Below are 20,096 nucleotides of genomic sequence, written 5' to 3' on the forward strand. Positions count from 1 at the left end.
GGATCACAGAGAGCTTCTTCTTTGATCGGTTCTCTGACTTCAGGAACTCTGTGATCTCCTGATGTACTGAGTGGTCCTTCATCTCTGTCAGACAGTGGAAGATGTTGATGCTCCTGTCAGGAGAGATTGATGTTCTCATCTCCTTCAGGTTGCTGATGGCTCTCTGGATGGTTTCTGGTCTGTTGTCTGTGCGACCCAGCAGGCCTCCTAACAGTCTCTGGTTGGACTCCAGAGAGAGGCCGTGGAGAAAGCGGACAAACAGGTCCAGGTGGCCATTTCTACTTCTGAGGGATTTCTCCATGGCTCCCTTTAGGAAGACATCCAGGGATGGGCAATCCTGATCTCTGTTATTACTGTTCTCATAGTCCCAGTCTCCCTGCAGGAAGTCCTTCAGTACCTCTGTGTCTCTGTTGGTGTAACAGTGGAACATGTAGACTGCAGCCAGAAACTCCTGAATGCTTAGATGAACAAAGCAGTAGACTGTTTTCTGGAAGATCACACTCTCTCTTTTGAAGATCTGTGTACAAACTCCTGAGTGCACCAAGGCCTCGGTGACGTCAAGACCACAGCGCTGCAGGTCTTCTTGGTAGAACATGATGTCTCCTTTCTCCAGATGTTCAAACGCCAGCCTCCCCAGCTTCAGAAGAAGCTTCCTGTCAGCCTCCGTCAGCTGCTGTGGACTCGTCTCATGTCCCTCTTCATACTTCTGCTTCTTCCTCTTGGTCTGGACCAGCAGGAAGTGTGAGTACATGTCAGTGAGGGTCTGGGGCAGCTCTCCTCTCTGGTCTGTAGTCAACATGTGGTCCAGAACTGCAGCAGTGATCCAGCAGAAGACTGGGATCAGACACATGATGTGGAGGCTCCTGGAGCTCTTGATGTGAGAGATGATTCTGCTGGACAGGTCTTCCTGAAGTACTCCTCCTTCTGGGGCGTCAGTGAAGCCTCGTACTTCTGTTACCCTGTCCACACACTCAGGAGGGATCTGATTGGCCGCTGCAGGTCTGGAAGTTATCCAGACGAGAGCCGAGGGAAGCAGCTTCCCCCCTGATGAGGTTTGTCAGCAGCACGTTGACTGAGGACTGCTGAGAGACATCAGACACAACCTCATTGTTTCTGAAGTCCAGAGAAAGTCTGCTTTCATCCAGGCCGTCAAAGATGAGCAGCACTTTGCAGACGGCCAGCTGCTCTGCTGTGAGCTTCTGTAAGGTTGGATGGAAAACATGGAGCAGCCTGAGAAGACTTGTACTGCTCACCTTTGATCAGGTTCAGCTCCCTGAAAGGAGAGCGGGATCACCAGACTGACATCTTGGTTTCCCAAACCCCTCGGCCCAGTCCAGAGTGAACTTTCTGCACTGAGAAGGTTTTTCCAACTCCAGCGACTCCGTTGGTCAGGATCCGCTCTGATGAGAGTCTGTTGGTCAGGTGAGGCTTTAAAGATGTCCTGGCACTTGATTGGAGTGTCATGGAGGGTCTCCTTCTTGGAAGCTGTCTCCAGCTGCCTCACCTCATGTTGGGGTATTAACCTCTTTTACTCAGGCCTTGTGTGATGTAGAGCTCAGTGAAGATGCTGTTGAGGAGGGTTTCACTTTGATCAGTTCCTTCAGTCACACGTTCACAATCTCCTCCTCAGACTGAGCCTTGTGTTCATCTAGAACCTCCTGCAGACCACTATCTGCTGGAAGAGAAGGAAACAGGAGAGAATCAGGAAATGCTTTTGAGAATTATAACAATAAAACTAATAAAAACAGACTGAGTTTAAATGTTTTATAAACATTTTAATGTCTTTGTTCTTCAACAGAATACCTGATAAAAAAACAAATGAACCAGGAAGAGGAATAAGACGCTGCATGAGTTGGGCCTCTCACCTCGTACAGAGCTGCTCTGACTGGCTGTCTGCAGGCGCAGCTCTGGTTCTGGATCTTTTTCCACACTGGGGACAGGAGGGGTCTCCTGATGGAGGGCTCTGCTCCCAGTATGAGGTGATGCACTGTCTGCAGAACCAGTGTCCACAGCTGGTAGAGACTGGATCCTTCAGGACGTCCTGACACAGAGCACAGCTGGACAGCTGCTCCTCCACAGGAACACCACTCTTCTCTCTTCCCTCTGTGGAGAGGAACACATCCTTTACAGCACTTTACTTCAGAGGGGCTGATTCTCACCAAAGCTACAACAAGGGGGCACATTCTAGTTTGATCTTTAAAAAAAGGTCTATATAATATATCCCCTTGTGATCAGATAGATAGCTTACAATTCACATGATCATGAAACCAGAGAGCCTCCTGTCTGGATTCATGACCCAGAGGAGCACATGTTCCCTGAATCTACAAACAGCTGTATTAACCTGGTTCACTATAAACCCAACTAGCATAGAATCTGCTGTGAATTAATAGAAATAAACATATGGAGAGGAGGATGCCTAAATAACAACAGAATGAGACTGATTTGTAAAAAGCCTGAGTTAATGCTTTGTCAGGTCTGTCTCCAACACAACGAGCATAACATAACCTGGTACACTATATGTCACGATTCTTATGTTATGTCACATTTATAGTTTTGTAAGTATTGTTATGGGTGTTGTTTTGTGGTTCTGTTTTCCCTGTCTCTTGTCTGCCTTCCTGTGTTTTTCCTCCTGTGTCTGATTTCCTGATTGTGTTCACCTGGTGCCCCTGTGTTCTCTCCTCCCTCCTCATCTGTCTCTTGTTTCTTTGATTAGTCCCTGTGTGTATTTAGTCTTGTCTTTTCCTGTGTTCCCCTATCGGTTCATTGTTTGTTTGTCCTCCCTTCACGGGCACGTCTCATGTTTTTCTCTCCGGTCTTCCTCCATGTTTTTCAAGGTCAGTTTTCGTGTTATTGTTTTCCTGAGCTACCGTTTGATTCATGCCATGTTTTTGTCATCAGCTTTGCAATAAAGCTCGCCTTTTGTTTCTAAAACTTTTTCCGCTTTTGTAGTCTGCATTTGGGTCCTACCTTTTTCCGCGATATTACAGAGATCATAACACTATAAACCCAACTTGCATAGAATCTGCTGTGAATGAATAGAAATAAACATATGGAAAGGATGCCTAAATAACAACAGAACGATACAGTAAAAAGCCTGAGTTAATGCTTTGTCAGGTCTGTCTCCAACACAACGAGCATAACGTTTATTAAAATGTTTTTTTCTGAAGAGATCGATTTGATTAAAGCTAGGCTAACATTAGCTGCTCCATCAACACTCAGAGTAACTTCATGAAGTCATAAGTACAGCAGTCACTATATTGTTAGCACCACAGACAGTCTCTGGTTTATACAGGAACATTAATAACCCTGATTAGTGCGAATGCTGTGCCACAGCATTCCACTATAGTACTTCAAATCTTTATTCTTCCCCTTAAACTTATTTCAGCCAATACTTTGGCTCTCCATAACTTCAGCTTATTTTCAGCTACAGAAACTATTAAAATATTCAGCCTGTTCAGGAATTGATGGGAAACCTTCAACCTTTTCAAAATATTTCATACTTTTTGAAATATTCAGCTTTTTCAACTCTTTTTTTAACATGGAAGTCAATGGGAAGAGCCTTCAAATCAGCCAATACTTTAGCTCTCCATAACTTCAGCTTACTTTCAGCTACAGAAACCAATCAATAATTAAACTGTTCAGCCTTTTCAGCAATCAATGGCTAACTTTCAACTTTTTCAAAATATTTCACACTTTTTGAAATATTCAGCTTTTTAAACTCTTTTTTTTAACATTGAAGTCAATGGGAGATGCCTTCAAATCCACTTTTCCTACACGTTGCGCCAAATGCTTCTCCTTCCACATAATTTCAGCCAGACACTTCATTCCAACTTTCAAATGACCACAATACCTTCAGCTATAAAACGTGTATAAAGTATTTTTGATATCTTTTACACTTTTTCAGATATTGAACTTAGTTTGGAGCTTAGCAGAGAGGCCTTTTTCAGATTTTAACATTAAATGGGAGCAGCACGTTAAGTCTAGAGTGCTCTGATCTCAAAACAGAGTGCAGGAGAGCTTGAAATTCTCCCCCAAAAATGTTTTAAACTTTCCATAATTCCCAAACCCTACACTCCTCAGACATATTTTCTCATGGAAAATGTAGGAAAACCTCTCTTAGGTTGGAAAATAAAAATAAAATAAGAAGAAATATTAAACAAAATGCCTCTTGAGGGCATGAAGAGAGAAAAAGTCCAGCTAGCTCCCAATTGATTCCCATGTTAAATTGTTCCGGATCTTTCTTCAGAGCAGAGAGAAGTACACTTTAGATAAACTGCTCCCATCTCCACATTTTACACACAAAACGCAAAAGAAACACATATTGCAGTTCATTGGGGTTCCCTGATGCTCACGGTCTGGTAATTTTTTTATAAGAGCCATAGTTTTTGAACAGGTGGCAAAATTGTCAGATATAATCCCCAATGCATTGTTATGGGACTCAGTGCTGCAGTTGGTTGTCATGGTGTTGCTGGGCAGATTGGAGCCACACACACACACACACACACACACACACACACACACACACACACACACACACACACACACACACACACACACACACACACACACGTGTGAGTGACATCATCTAATCAGAGCAGACACCATGGAAACCTTTGATCTCTGGGTTTACACACACAGGTGTTTGTAAACATTCAATCACTACTATTTACATTTAATATCTTTATTTAACTCCTTCAGCCTGATTTCAGCTGCAGGAACCATTCAAATATCAAACTATTCAGCCTTTTCAGCACATGATGGGAAACTTTCAATTTTTTCAAAATATGTTATACTTTTTTTAAATATTCAGCTTTTTAAAGTCTTTTTTTAACATGGAAGTTATTGCATTGCATTTGAGCTGTAACACACACACACACACACACACACACACACGCTCTCGCTCTCGCTCTCGCTCTCACACACACACACACACACACACACAAACTCTCTCTCTCTCACACACACACAGGCGCACTCTCTCTCTCACACACACACTCACACAAACTCTCTCTCACGAACAGACACACACTCTCTCTCTCTCACACAGACACACACCGATGATGATGAACGATCAATAGAAGAGAGAGAGGGCGATCAAGAGAAGAAAGACAGGGCGATCAAGAGAAGAGAGAGAGAAGAGAGAGAGAAGAGAGAGAGAGAACAGAAAGAGGGCGATCAAGAGAAAAGAGAGAGTAATGTAACCTCCTAATGTAATGTATAACTCCTATGAAAATTTTCAAAAAGTGCTCAAACTTCACATGTGTCCAGCCGTGAAGACATCTACGGGAAAGTTAGAGAGATTCTTCAAATGCCGTTGCCATGGCAACACAATGCTCACCATGAAACACGGTTTTCTCATAACTTCAGTGAAAACACTCGAAATGGCCCAAAACTTCACAGGTTTAGTAACGATGCAGCCATCAACACATCTAAGCATATTATGGGATGTCAACAAATGCCGTTGTCATAGCAACAGATCATTCACCATCAAGTTAGTTCAAAAGTTTGCAGTTCAAATATTCTTCTGCTTTCCCAAGCCTTTTTACTTTCTTTTCTCTTCTTAATACAAATTCATTCACTACTACTTACATCTGATATTTAACTCCTTCAGCCTATTTTCAGCTGCAGAAACCATTCAACTATTACATTATTCAGCTATTTCAGGATATCAAGGCTATACCTGTTGTTTATACCTTTTTTTTAAACCTTTTCTTTTAAATATTAAGCTTTTTCTGCATTTTTTTAGCTAAAAGCAGCTACCATTCAGTTAATAACAGATTCAGCTTTTTCTGCATTTTCAGCTAAATTCAGGCATAAATGTTCACAGTTTACAGCATTCGCACGCATTTTCTGCAGGAAATGCATTTTCTAGTTTAATATGAGCTGCTGTAGAGCTCTGTTCTCCTCTCTGATTCCCCTCAGACCGTCAGAGACCACAGGAGCACAATCTCAACACTGGCAGGTTTTTGTAACAGAGCGTCACAAACTTTACACTCAAGTTGAAATGTGTCACGCTGCACGAATACGCAGGTGACATGAATTTAACATCTTCACTTCCTTCGTGTTGCCAGGCACGGATCTGGGTCTTTGCATTGACTCTACATGTGATTTCACAAAACATTGTTTTATCCAACCTGATCTCACCAGAATGCGTAACTCCACCACGACTCCTTAACACCGCATTGCGTGGTAGAGTCACGAACTTTGCTACATTTACGTGTCTGCATCACGCAAACAACCCCAATCTAAAGTGAATGAGGCTCCTTTGTCGTGGTGCACACACGCATTCCTACAACGTCCAGCAGTGAGCTTTTATTCAATAAAACATTTTTAAAATCTACTTTATAGCTTGTAGTAACTCACGGGAGGCTTCTTTTATTTTATTTGTATTCATAATAATTTGTATTTTTCGTCAGAATGTATTATGGCAACCCTGTCTCCTAAAAATTACGTTCCCACAGAACTAAACCGCATTCTCAATTAAGTTTCGCTAGAAACTTATTTTCTCCCATGTTACGTTTCTTATGAACGTATCTCAAATATGTTTATTTACTACATATCTTTGCCATTTATTGTCTTGCTTATAATAATGATAATAGTCATTTATAAATATCATTTTAGAGCAAAAATTTGAAATCAGTAGGCGAGGCTGTAATTTCGCCAGCTGTTACTCTCATGAGCGAGGCAGAAAATAATAGTTTTAACTAGGGCTGTCAGTCGATTAAAATCTTTAATCGCGATTAATCGCAAATTAATCGCACATTTTTTATCTGTTCTAAATGTACCTTAGAGGGATATTTTTCAAGTTTGTAATACTCTTATCAACATATGAGTGGACAAATATGCTTTATGCAAATGTTTATTATCATTTGAACAATGACAAATATTCGGCGCAGTTGTCGGCGAAATGTCGCTCCTCTGTTTTCTTGGAAACAGCTCCTTATATCCGTTAGCGCAGCTAGCTAGCACCAGATGCTAACAACAACAACAACAATACACGTAAGGTCTCTCTCTCGCTCCACACATACACACACCCTCCCGGTCCTCCCAATGGCCAGTCGGTGCCTGCCGGTGAGCGTGGAAGTGTGGTCTGCCGCAAGCTGACGGCAGGAGCGGGGCTGTCAGCATCAGCTTGTAGATGGTATTTTAAACTCGATGCGCTCTGAAACTACGGGGCGGCCGAGGACAAAAAATACACATGCGTTAATCGCGTTAAAATAATTGGTGGCGTTAATTTTTTTTGCGTTAACACGTTATTAACGCTTTAACTTGGCAGCCCTAGATTTAACATGCCAAACAGCTGCTGTGTCGTTTATTGTACCTCAAACATTAAAACAAATCCAGAGTTACGTGTTTCTGTACTTCCTCTAAGAAGAAAGGACAGTAACAGAAGATCTCTGTGACGCCAGATTTGGTGTTAATGCAATATGATATCCGAAAAAAAAATCAGTTTAGGATGGCCGAAGACACTACACTACCCATAATCCCCAGCTATCGTTCGGGACTAGAGTCCCGTTGACAAACCCCGTGATTAATCTTCGAGCTCTGGGATTGGATGTTGGAGTGGCAGTGCGCCAAGGTTACGCCGAGTGTCAAGCTCTTTGAAATGGAACGAAACCACGGCAGACTATTCAAAACTGGACTCGAACGCCCCCCCAGAACTACACATGCTGGCTATTGTGTTTCGCAACATGTTCTCTATGGCAGCTCATTGTTACTTTGTAATTCTACTCCACTACAACTCAGAGGTTAACCTGGTATTTTTATTTTAGTTCCTTTGCAGATTCTGATTAATGATGTGAAATATAAACAACACTTAAAGCAGACTTTAGTTACACCTGAGTAAAATTCAGGGAAGGTGATTGAGATATTTGATAGTTGGTGCTTGAGAAGACTAAACATTTATCTGCAGATCCCTATAAAGTATATTCATTACTCGTTATTCTCTACTAATAGTTCATTAAAAACTGTATATAATTGCTATTTTGCACATCCCTTTCAAGATTTTCTAAGGTGTATTGACATATCATATACACAACAACAACGGTGTAGTTATGCAATGAATAAAGACTTGGGTCACAGGTTCCTCAACAGTGCATTACAAGACATCTATCAATATGTGTGAATACCTCCACCATTAAACTGTAATATTCTGCACATTTCTTATTCTATCTACATAAGAGTATAATTAATGTGTACAATATCAGTTAAAATAAGTGCTTCATAGTTAACATTGCAGGAAATCAATACGTTAAGTACTTTGTCAGGCTTAATATTTATCTGTAGATACCCCCAAAGCTTTTTTCTTATTTAAAAGAAGACCTTAATCTAAAGTATTATTTAATGTGTTAATAAAGGTTAATTAGTTTTTCTGTTTTGCACCTCCTCATATTAATATCTTTGTACATCCTGCACTAAACTGTTTTATTGCAGAGATCACTTACAGTATCTTCTCGATTTTTTATATTCTATATTTCTATCATTGACCTTCTACTTTCCCCCTATGAAAGTATGTACTCTTAATATTTTTTTCATCAAATAACATTATTCAACAAAAATAACATTATTCAACAAAAATAATTAAATAACGTGCTTTAACCACTAGGCGGTGCACACAAGGTACACACAGCATACTATAACCACTAGGCGGTGCACACAAGGTACACACAGCATACTATAACCACTAGGCGGTGCACACAAGGTACACACCGCATACCAATAAAAACTTTGTATTATTATTATTATATATTATTATTAATAGTGTAGGACACTTATGTATGTATAACATCTGAAGATGTGTAGTTTTATTCATGTTTTTACATAATTTTACAGGATATTGCTATACTATTCCTCATGTTTTACTTCTACACATGAATATCTGATTTGTAAAACATCACAGACAGAAAGGTATATCCGTCATTTAATGGTAAGCTGTTGAAATTGTGATTCCATACTGTAGATGTGTCTCCCATCACCCAAATCCCCTGACTATTCTCTCAACTCAGTATTTACCTTCTTATATTCAAAGAAAATCAGTAATATCTCTAAAAACTAAAAGTCCTTTTCTATCAGCTGTGCACCGTTATGGTGTAAATATAACCTATCTACCGATTGGATCAAATATAAAAGTCAGCCGAATTACTATTGATACTGCAAGGAGACGTATTGTGGGAAAAGAAATGTAAGATGTTGTTTAATTGTTGATATATTTATGATCCACGTCACATATTCAGTTTTGGCGGCAGTTCGTCAAGTTTGTCCAGAAGTCTTCTCATCAGGGCTCTATAAATAAAGAACTACGGCAGATGTGTAATATTTAATGCAGCCGAACCGTGTATTACAATGCCGTTATGTGATGACTTTCAAAGAGAAAAGCAAGAACACGAATGAAGTATTATTTTTTTTTTTTTTAAATGTTTTCGGATATCATTTCGCATTAACATCATATCCCAACATGCATTGCGGCTAAAACATCCAATCAACGAGCTTCAAGCTGAGGATCTTGGGTAATCTGTTCAGTGGGTTTGTGGTGTGTATCGCTCGAAATGTCCCTTATAGGCCTACGTTTGTTTCCGGAAGGGTTGGGTATCGTTTGAATTTCCACGATTCTGATTCCAATTCTACTTTTCGATTCCGGTTCTTAACGGTTCTCAATTCAGATTCTTTGAGGGTCAGGGTAAAAAAATGATACATGCTTCTTCCACCAAAAAGATTACATTTATTTGAGAAACTTTTACACAGGTTAGTTTACAGTAATATTCACATTAATCAGTCTGTTTATATTCACTGCTATGTAACTGTAACCTGAGAACCACTGAAGCTACAACAGTGCAACAGTCCAACTTTTAAAGGAACCCCACCCCCCCCCCCCCCCCCCATTTAAAAACAGTTCTTGTTGAGAAAAACAAGCATATCTGCCTTCTCAGGCATACCGGGAAGAAATGTTTGAACATTTTAAAGTAAAATGCCTCAATCTGGTGCACTTTAAGCAGAATTACTAGTGACTAGATCTAGGGGGTACAACTCTAAACACCCATATGAAAAAGATCGGTTTACATTTTAATAATTAAATAAGTATGTGAACATAACCAATAACCTACCATAGCCAATAACAAATACATGTAACGTATTTTATTTTTGTTGTTCATTCATATCTTATTTTACTATTTTATTTATGCATATTTTTTTATCTCTCCAGTTTAAAAAGATATGTCTGGTTTACTGTCCTATAGTATACATTGGAATGATTTCAAACCTGTTTCATCCCAATAATTACAAAGGAGTGCCTTGGAAATATGTGTTTACATAAATTGTGATCAAAACGTTTGATACCCACTGAGATAACTTAGACTAAAGTTAACTATCTAAACACTCAGAGTCCTTTACCTCACTGAGCTGTAGTTATCAGCCTCTCAGTCTGACTGGAGAGGACTCTCTCTCCACATCATTGCAGAAACATCTTCTTCTTCCGTTAGAGCAGCTAGCACCAGATGCTAATAACAACAGCGCTGGTACCGGTGCACCCTCCCTCTCTCCCACGCTCACTCGCACTTTGGCTGCGAGCTGCGGGTGCCAGATAAGCCAACATCCCCCATTTTCATCACTTATAGCGCCCATCGTACAGGGCAAATGAAAAGTGTAACTGGGATGAAAAGGGTGTTACATTTACTTAATTATGAATGCTGTTACATCAAGGCCAAAAATGAGGATGAGCACCAACGGTCAAAACATTTTTTTCCCCTCCCAGAGCTGTCAGCGCAGCGCCTCCACAGATCTGGCGCCCTAGGCGAACATCTATAACGCCAGTGCTACGGGCCGGCCCTGGTCCCAGGTTACGCTGTAGGAAGTGTAGGTACAACGCTACATTTCCCGCCCCGCCGCAGTCATACAGTAGGCTACGGAGAGCGGCGAGAAACATTTCCTCAGGCATCGAAAAGCGGAACCGAAATTCACATTTCTAAATGATGCCGTTGGAATCGAAATGTTGGAGCCGGTTCCGAACCGGTTCCGGTTACCCAACCCTAGTTTCCGGTGACTTTATTTACGGCTAAAAAGCATGCTAAAAAGCCCAAGATTATAGAATCAAACGAATAAATAAAAACAAGGATAATTGTGTGTTATTCTTTTCTAAATAACAGTGTGTTATTCTTTTCTAAATAACAGTGTGTTATTCTTTTCTAAATAACATCGTGTTATTTAGAAAAGAATAAAAAATTAGAAGGAAAAAAAGATTTTCAAAAATACAGATTTCGGTATTTTGAGGTTCTAAGCCCCATTTCTTTTCCTCACAGACGGGAAAAAAGAAGTCCGACATTTACCCGGCGTCATGAGCGGGCCCCATGGTGCCGGGCCCGCTCATCCAGGATTTGGGGCCGCCCATCCAGGATTTGGGCCCGCTGTTTTAATCAGGGCTGAATACAACATTTTAATTGTTTTATTATTATGTTCAGTGGCGGCGCCAGGGTATACTGGGGTAGGCTACAGCTATACCAACAAAAATGGCTTAGCCCCACCTTGAAAAATGATTTTAAAGTAAGCAAACCAAAGTCCGCCAACTCGCGCGGAGTAAATTGCACAGACAGCAGTTAGTAAGATTGATTTCAGCAGTCACTTGTCTGGAAATACCGTAGACTAGAAACGGTTTGAAAACTTTTGGCACGTAGTGATCGTCTTCTCAATAGAACATCTTTGATAAGGTCTTCTGGCCAATCAGAATCAAGATAACGACGTGGTGTTGTTACAGGAAGTCCTACTTTTGCTGTTGTAAATTAAAAAATTGATAGAAATCAACACGTAATGAAATAAGACCCCACGGTTTGATGATTGATAGGTGTGTGCACTGTCTTTCATTTTGACACACAGAACAAAGGGGGCTAGTGACCCTTATCCACAATCAGGGGCGCCGCCAGGGATTTTGGGCCCCATGAAAATATATCACATTGGGCCCCACCACCAGGCACAGGCCACGCAAACCAAGCACAATTGCTGTAACAACACCTCCAGAACCCAACCGACTCATTTATGCTTTAAATAACTCTACCTGCACAGGCTTGCATCTATCTTGTAGTCCAATACTAAGCGATCAATATTTACTGACACTGAGCTGTGAACATATAACACTGTGCAGACTGCAAATTCTACTGCAACATTCTGCTGCAGTAGAATTCACTATTTGATATAACACTAACATTCCTGACAATAGACCTCAATAGTCATCTTTTATGGTGTACATGCCTTTTTAATAACATTTTTGAATGGAACATTCATAAATCAAAATAAATATGACTTAAATATACATTACCACTTAAATTAAAATAAAGTGAACATTAACACCAATATTATCATTTATAAAAATGCTATCACAAAAAAAAAAACATAAGCAGCAGATTTTCTAATTAAATATACATACCAACTACAAAATAAGCGGGTATTAAAGTGTAAATGGACAACAAAACGGAAGTGAAAAGGCCTGATGGTGGTGTTAAATCAGAGCAAAACTGGGTGACATACTGTCACTCTCTCTTGTCTTTCTCTCCTTTCTTTTCTTTTTTGAAAGCCTGACTTTGTTAGTCGTTGAGACATCGTACACACGTAAGTACTCGCATCCCTGCCTCACATGCTCTCACTCTGCTTGAAAGAGCGGTGCCGCACAGCGTTTGGAGACAGGACCAAACCATTACATTTAAATAGAGGGGGGTATACAGAGGCTTTGGATAATTAACTTTTCGAACAAAAAAAGTGAAATGAATCGTAAGTTTAGTGAGTGTATTATCAATATAATGTTATATTAATGTTAATTATTGATGATTGATGAAAGGTTACTTAAACATTTTTTCTTAATGTTCTACACTTTTTGGGGCCCCTGTCAGTCACGGGCCCTTAGAATCGTCCTAACTTTTCACCCCCTTACGGCGCCCCTGTCCACAATGTAAAGTAATTCACACAGCCTCTTCCCTCTTCTCTCTGTAAGGAGCAGCAGGTTCAGCTTTCAGAACAAAGTAACAAAAAACTAAAATGGCATTCATTTTTTTTAAATATGTCGTTTGTAATAGATGTATTTATTTTTCTTCTCAAGAGAGTACCAAAGGCAGAATGTGTATTTTATGTTAGTATTTCAAAAAATCTCCTGGGGGAAAATCCCCTCAGACCCCCCTGCAGGGGTTGGGTTTTCAGCATGTCAACCCTTTCACCTGTGGAGAAATTGCAGGATTGGCTCCAGGTCGCCCTTTTTATTTACGACAAGACAAATGTGCCTTTTTATTTCATACAGTTCAATTTGGATTGAGACAGGAAATAATCTAAACCTCACGCGTGGTTTTTCACTGTCAAGGGGAGCGTGTATGTAATTACATTGCAAATACTGACTTGAGCCCCACCACTGTATGGGTTAGCGTTAGCCCTACCACAGATTACCCAACACAAATACTATGGAGTCGCCACTCATTATGTTTATTGTTGTTATTTGTAGGGCTTTGTCTTAATATTTATTTTTGTTTAAAACTATGTTGAAAGATTAGTTATTTTGCTATGAAATTCTGAATGAAATTCTGAATGAAAGGCTGTGCGCGACTGGTTTTTGCTGGGTTGAGTCGTGTGGGTTTTTGAGTGAGATGCGGCACAGCAGCCTGTCAGTTTACTCTTGCTAGGTTAGTTTGGCTATTATCATTTATATTTATCTGCAACAATGGATATCAGGAAGTGGTTCATGAAAGGAATATGGCAACTCAGCAGCGCCAGATGCAGGCATATTAGAAGATATCAGTTACGTTACCAACGAGCTAGCAAGCCATATTTTGAAGAGAAATTGACTCTCAAGCCGGCTCTCTCACAAAGTCCTGCTCTGTGCGCAAGCAGACCACTGCACATGCTCTCTGCCTCGCTCATTCTCTCTCTCTCTCCCTTTCTCTCCATCGCTCAACCTTACTCCACCTCTCCACCCTGTGTGCGCTCCTCAAGTTTGCCTGAGTGCTTGCCCAAGTTGGCACAGCGTTACAAATGTGCCACAAAACCAACTAATGGATGTAGCCTATAATAAGACCGTCAACAGCCTTATGGCAACCTAAAGCAACTATGTTTCCGTAATTTTTGTGTATGTGCACCACGACAAAGGAGCCTCATTCACTTTAGATTGGGGTTGTTTGCGTGGTGCAGACACGTAAATGTAGCAACGTTTGTGACTCCACCACGCAATGCGGTGTTAAGGAGTCGTGATGGAGTCACGCATTCTGGTGAGATCAGGTTGGTTTTATCTGCTAGTGCTAAACACAACCAGCTCACCAGGTTATCACCATAGCCTTGGGAACATGTTTCAAATGGGGGGTGCTGTGGGGATGACACCAGGGCTGGTTCTGACCAATGTGCTGCCCTATAGGCAAGATTTTAGCTGGTAATGAAAAACCTCTACAAAACATCAATACACTACAAAAAGAGAAATATATTGACATGGTGGACAGCTTATATAACAAGGCTTCAAATTTATTTAGTATTATAACATGTTTTAATTGGGGGGGTGGACTTCACATCCTCTCGGGGGTCCGGGGTTACCCCCTCGGGAAGATTTTGTTTAGCATTTTAAAGTAAAATGCTTCAATTTGGTGCCCTTTGAGCGCCCAATTACTAGAGACTGATCTAGGGGGTACAATTCTAAATACCCATATGAAAAAGATCGGTTTGCATTTTATTAATCAAATAAGCATGTAAACATTTCCAATAACCTACCATAGCCAATAACAAATACATGTAACTTATTTTATTTGTGTTGTTCACTCATATCTTATTTTACCAGTTAACATTTATTTATTTATGTATATTTTTAAATCTCTCCAGTTTTAAACAATATTTTTGGTTTACTGTCCTATAGTATACATTGGAATGATTTCAAACCTGTTTTTATTTATCCTAATAATTATAAAGATGTCCCTTTGAAGTATTTGTTTACATAAATTGTGATCAAAACGTTTGAGACCCACTGAGATAACTTAGACTAAAGTGAACTATCTAAACCCTCAGAGTCCTTTACCTCACTGAGCCTCTCAGTCTGACAGGACAGAACTCTCCCTCTACATTATTGTAGAAACAGCTTCTTATATCCGTTAGCGCAGCAGAAGCTAACAACAATCCCCGCCGGTACCGCGGTGTCCCCTCTCTCTATCTCTCTCACTTTGGCTGCGGGCGCCTGCTAAGCCAACATCCTCCACTTTCATCACTACAGCGCCCATCGTACAGGGCAAATGGAAAATGTAACCGGGGTGAAAAGGGTGTTATCTTTACTTAATTATGAATGTTGTTACATCAAGGCTGAAAATTCGTTTTTTTTGTATTGTGGAAGTGCAGATCCCCTGTCCTCCACCAGGGGGTGCTGCAGCACCCTCAGCACCCCTACTTCCCACGGCCCTGGTTATCACTATTATTAATAAACATCTTAAAAAGACATATCATAGATATGCCCAAGTAGTTAAATAATGTTTTGGACAATATCGTTTTTTAATCAGTATTTATCAACATTGTTGCTATTTAAAACCATTTTATACACAGATACAATGATAATATAATTGCATATTGAAATATCTTTAGATAATGTTAGCTTACTCTGCTGCGTGTTTCCTTTACAAACTGCTCACATGATATCATTAAAGAACAGTTTAATATATTAGATTACATCAAAACTGGATCCTCTTCAGGTCAGTTTACAGTAGAGACTCTTACTTTGTCTCTGAGGGTCCAGGTTGGTTACTGCACCATAGAGGATCCTCCATAGACCGGTCACTCATCAGAGACCACATGGAGACCGTAGACTCTGCTCTCTGTCTGTGGAAACAACACATGTTTAAACATCATTAGTTTATTTAAAGAGCAGCTTTTGATCTATGACTGTTCACATTATTAAAGATGTTTAGAGTTGTTGAGTCGTGATTGTGGGTTTCTGTTGTTAAAATTCATTCGAGTGTGAAACGTTTTACATATTTGTATTTTATTTGCTTAATTTAACACAAAGTCCAACATGTAGAGAGTGAGGATGATTTCACCAGTAGATTATTTACTATCTCTGATGATGACAAGAAGCAAGAGATCAATTACACTTTGTTAATGTACTCTACTGGGTTTCATTAAACAGTTTAGATTATCAGATACCAAACAAACTGAATCCTCTTCAGGTCAGTTTACAGTAGAAACTCTTACTTTGTGTCTGAGGGTCCAGGTTCATTACTGAAGTTTAGAGGATAACCCATAGACCAGTCACTCTTCAGAGACGGACAGCTGGAGACTGAAGATGTGTCCTCTTCCTCATCTTTTAAATCACTCATCTTCTCCAGTCTGAGAGATAAACCAGTAACATCTCACACACACACACACACACACACACACACACACACACACACACACACACACACACACACACACACACACACACACACACACACACACACACACACACACACACACACACACACACACACACACAGTTAAAATACATTAAATCAGTCAGGCTTCAGACAGGCCGCTCTCCATTTTGTCTGCGCTGGGCTGTCACATGTTAACTCTGATGAATCAGGAAACAGGAAATAATAAAAGTGTACAACACTTGCAGAAGTCTCATTGGACTCTAGGACGCAGATTGTTAACCAAAAAGTTATTTTCTGACATCCAGTTTGACAGAGTAAATAATAAATGTGTTAAAAAGCAGATCCTGGTGTTAACACTCACCCTGTTGTTCTCCTCCTGTCGAGCTGTAAAATGGGGTCTGACAAGTCTGACTTCACACTTTCACTTTCCCTCACTAACCGCAGCTCCTCTCTCTGATTCAAAACCAGCCTTATCAGCTGAACCAGTTCACACACAGGGACTTTGTTCAGTGAGATAGAAAAAGACATGCAGCTAAAAACAAGCTCAACAAAGTTATCAAAAGGAAACAACATCCACACATCAGCATAGGATATAATTAAATCTGCTTTATATAACAAACAATGAACAGCGACTTAAATAAAAAGTAAATACAAGGTTCAATTTAACTAATTTATAAGATGTGCCAAAATCAGGGCTGAAATTGAGATCTCAGCTCTAGCAAGTGTTTTAAATAGGGGCATAGAAACAGGAGAGAATCAGGCTGCAGCACCTCACTGAAAATGGTTTTAAATAGGAGGGAAGTGTACAAGGATGCTCAAATTCATGTTCATGCAGCCCCTAAATAATGGTAATACTGATTAAAATCATTTCTAGGGCAGAAAGTATTTTAAAAGTGAGAAAAACTATTTTAAATGGCTTAAAAAGCACCAAGTGATTTAAGTGCAGTTCCAAGTTTCCCCACAGGAGGGCTCCAGAGAGCGCATCACCCGACATGAGCACAGTGCATTAACAGCAGAAAATACGATACAAAAAAAAGCAAATCAATTGATTTAAAGTACAGGGAGGCTCCACACCAGACACAGGTACATTCCTACATCCCAACAACAGTGACACTGATGGTTTAAAGGCGTTTCTGTGGGGGAAAGAGTGCTAAAAGTCTGATAAAAGTCTGATTGTTTCAGAGACACATAGTAATGATACAATAAACCATTTACATCTAAAAGTATTGATTACAATTCATTTATATGGGGAAAAGTGCAGATAAGGTATTTTTGGTACTTATGTAACATTAAGCTGTCAGTGGCTCTTTTCTGCTGTGACAACGTACATGTCCCCTCTGTGGGAGTAATACAGGTTTTCTGATTCTGATCTGATTCTGAACTACGATGCTCAACATCTCGCTTAACGGAGCTTTGACGCTGGTATCAGTTTGGTTTCCCACCAATCACGGGAGTATTGTGAATCGAAAGTGTTGAGTTATATTTCTCGCGCTACCTTACATCCATAAAGGCAACATGACAGAGGGAGGGCTGTCACTCAGGATGCAAAACTAATCTTTGGTAAGCCCCGCCCCCCCAAGCAACATCAGGGCCAGAAGTTTGAAAGTTAAAAAAACGGTGAAACCTGAAAAAACAAGATTTGAAACTGAAAAAATAATAGTTTTGAATCTGAAAACGGAAAATCTGCAACTGAAAATAAGAAAGATTAAAATATCAAAATATGTATAAAAGGAGTGGAGCTGTCTCTTTATGAAAAAGTAATTAAGCTCGCTCCAACTTCTTTCTCTTTTTTTTAAATAAAAAAGCAAACTATTCAGCGAGACAGCAATTTATTATAAAAGTAAAACAAGTACAATTTCAAGCACTTTATCAATAATTCAAGCACTTTAACCAAAAATTCAAGCACTTTATCCAAAATCCAAGCACTTTTTAAACCTTGAAAACACCACATGAAATTTCAAGCATTTTCAAGGATTTCCAGCACCCGTACGAACCCTGGAGAGGACTCTTTAAAGTAGAGACACTACATACTGATATACACCTGAACATCAGCAGGAGAGGACTCTTTAAAGTAGAGACACTACATACTGATATACACCTGAACATCAGCAGGAGAGGACTCTTTAAAGTAGAAACACTACATACTGATATACACCTGAACACCAGCAGGAGAGGACTCTTTAAAGTAGAGACACTACATACTGATATACACCTGAACATCAGCAGGAGAGGACTCTTTAAAGTAGAGACACTACATACTGATATACACCTGAACATCAGCAGGAGAGGACTCTTTAAAGTAGAGACACTACATACTGATATACACCTGAACATCAGCAGGAGAGGACTCTTTAAAGTAGAGACACTACATACTGATATACACCTGAACATCAGCAGGAGAGGACTCTTTAAAGTAGAGACACTACATACTGATATACACCTGAACATCAGCAGGAGAGGACTCTTTAAAGTAGAGACACTACATACTGATATACACCTGAACACCAGCAGGAGAGGACTCTTTAAAGTAGAGACACTACATACTGATATACACCTGAACATCAGCAGGAGAGGACTCTTTAAAGTAGAGACACTACATACTGATATACACCTGAACATCAGCAGGAGAGGACTCTTTAAAGTAGAGACACTACATATTGATATACACCTGAACATCAGCAGGAGAGGACTCTTTAAAGTAGAGACACTACATACTGATATACACCTGAACATCAGCAGGAGAGGACTCTTTAAAGTAGAGACACTACATACTGATATACACCTGAACATCAGCAGGAGAGGACTCTTTAAAGTAGAGACACTACATACTGATATACACCTGAACACCAGCAGGAGAGGACTCTTTAAAGTAGAGACACTACATACTGATATACACCTGAACATCAGCAGGAGAGGACTCTTTAAAGTAGAGACACTACATACTGATATACACCTGAACACCAGCAGGAGAGGACTCTTTAAAGTAGAGACACTACATACTGATATACACCTGAACATCAGCAGGAGAGGACTCTTTAATGTAGAGACACTACATACTGATATACACCTGAACATCAGCAGGAGAGGACTCTTTAAAGTAGAGACACTACATACTGATATACACCTGAACATCAGCAGGAGAGGACTCTTTAAAGTAGAGACACTACATACTGATATACACCTGAACATCAGCAGGAGAGCACTCTTTAAAGTAGAGACACTACATACTGATATACACCTGAACACCAGCAGGAGAGGACTCTTTAAAGTAGAGACACTACATACTGATATACACCTGAACATCAGCAGGAGAGGACTCTTTAAAGTAGAGACACTACATACTGATATACACCTGAACATCAGCAGGAGAGGACTCTTTAAAGTAGAGACACTACATATTGATATACACCTGAACATCAGCAGGAGAGGACTCTTTAAAGTAGAGACACTACATATTGATATACACCTGAACATCAGCAGGAGAGGACTCTTTAAAGTAGAGACACTACATATTGATATACACCTGAACATCAGCAGGAGAGGACCCTTTAAAGTAGAGACATTACATACTAATATACACCTGAACATCAGCAGGAGAGGACTCTTTAAAGTAGAGACATTACATACTAATATACACCTGAACATCAGCAGGAGAGGACTCTTTAAAGTAGAGACACTACATACTGATATACACCTGAACATCAGCAGGAGAGGACTCTTTAAAGTAGAGACACTACATACTGACATACAGCT

The 20,096-nt window shown here is 40.0% G+C and overlaps 1 protein-coding gene across 13 annotated transcripts in view; it reads right to left on the minus strand.

Annotated features, from left to right (window-relative positions):
* The window catches only part of LOC307029406 (uncharacterized protein), a 71,470-nt gene extending 54,590 nt beyond the window's left edge, over nucleotides 1-16,880 (minus strand). For 10 of the 13 annotated variants that reach the window (XR_013805319.1, XR_013805320.1, XM_079665368.1 and 7 more), the window contains exons 1-2: nucleotides 16,705-16,880; nucleotides 16,180-16,314 (exon numbers count right to left, since the gene is read on the minus strand). Coding sequence is in view for 11 of the 13 variants with exons in the window: in XM_079665368.1 (XP_079521494.1) it covers nucleotides 16,180-16,314; nucleotides 16,705-16,871 (302 nt within the window). In the remaining 2 variants the exon portion in view is untranslated. Of the gene's footprint in view, nucleotides 1-15,705; nucleotides 15,808-16,179; nucleotides 16,337-16,704 lie in introns of those variants that run through there. The other 3 variants (XM_079665363.1, XM_079665356.1, XM_079665360.1) reach the window with 3 other exon arrangements.
* Nucleotides 16,881-20,096: the final 3,216 nt, after the last annotated feature.

The sequence above is a fragment of the Notothenia rossii genome, assembly GCF_949606895.1.
Source record: "Notothenia rossii genome assembly, chromosome: 2".
Taxonomy (NCBI): domain Eukaryota; kingdom Metazoa; phylum Chordata; class Actinopteri; order Perciformes; family Nototheniidae; genus Notothenia; species Notothenia rossii.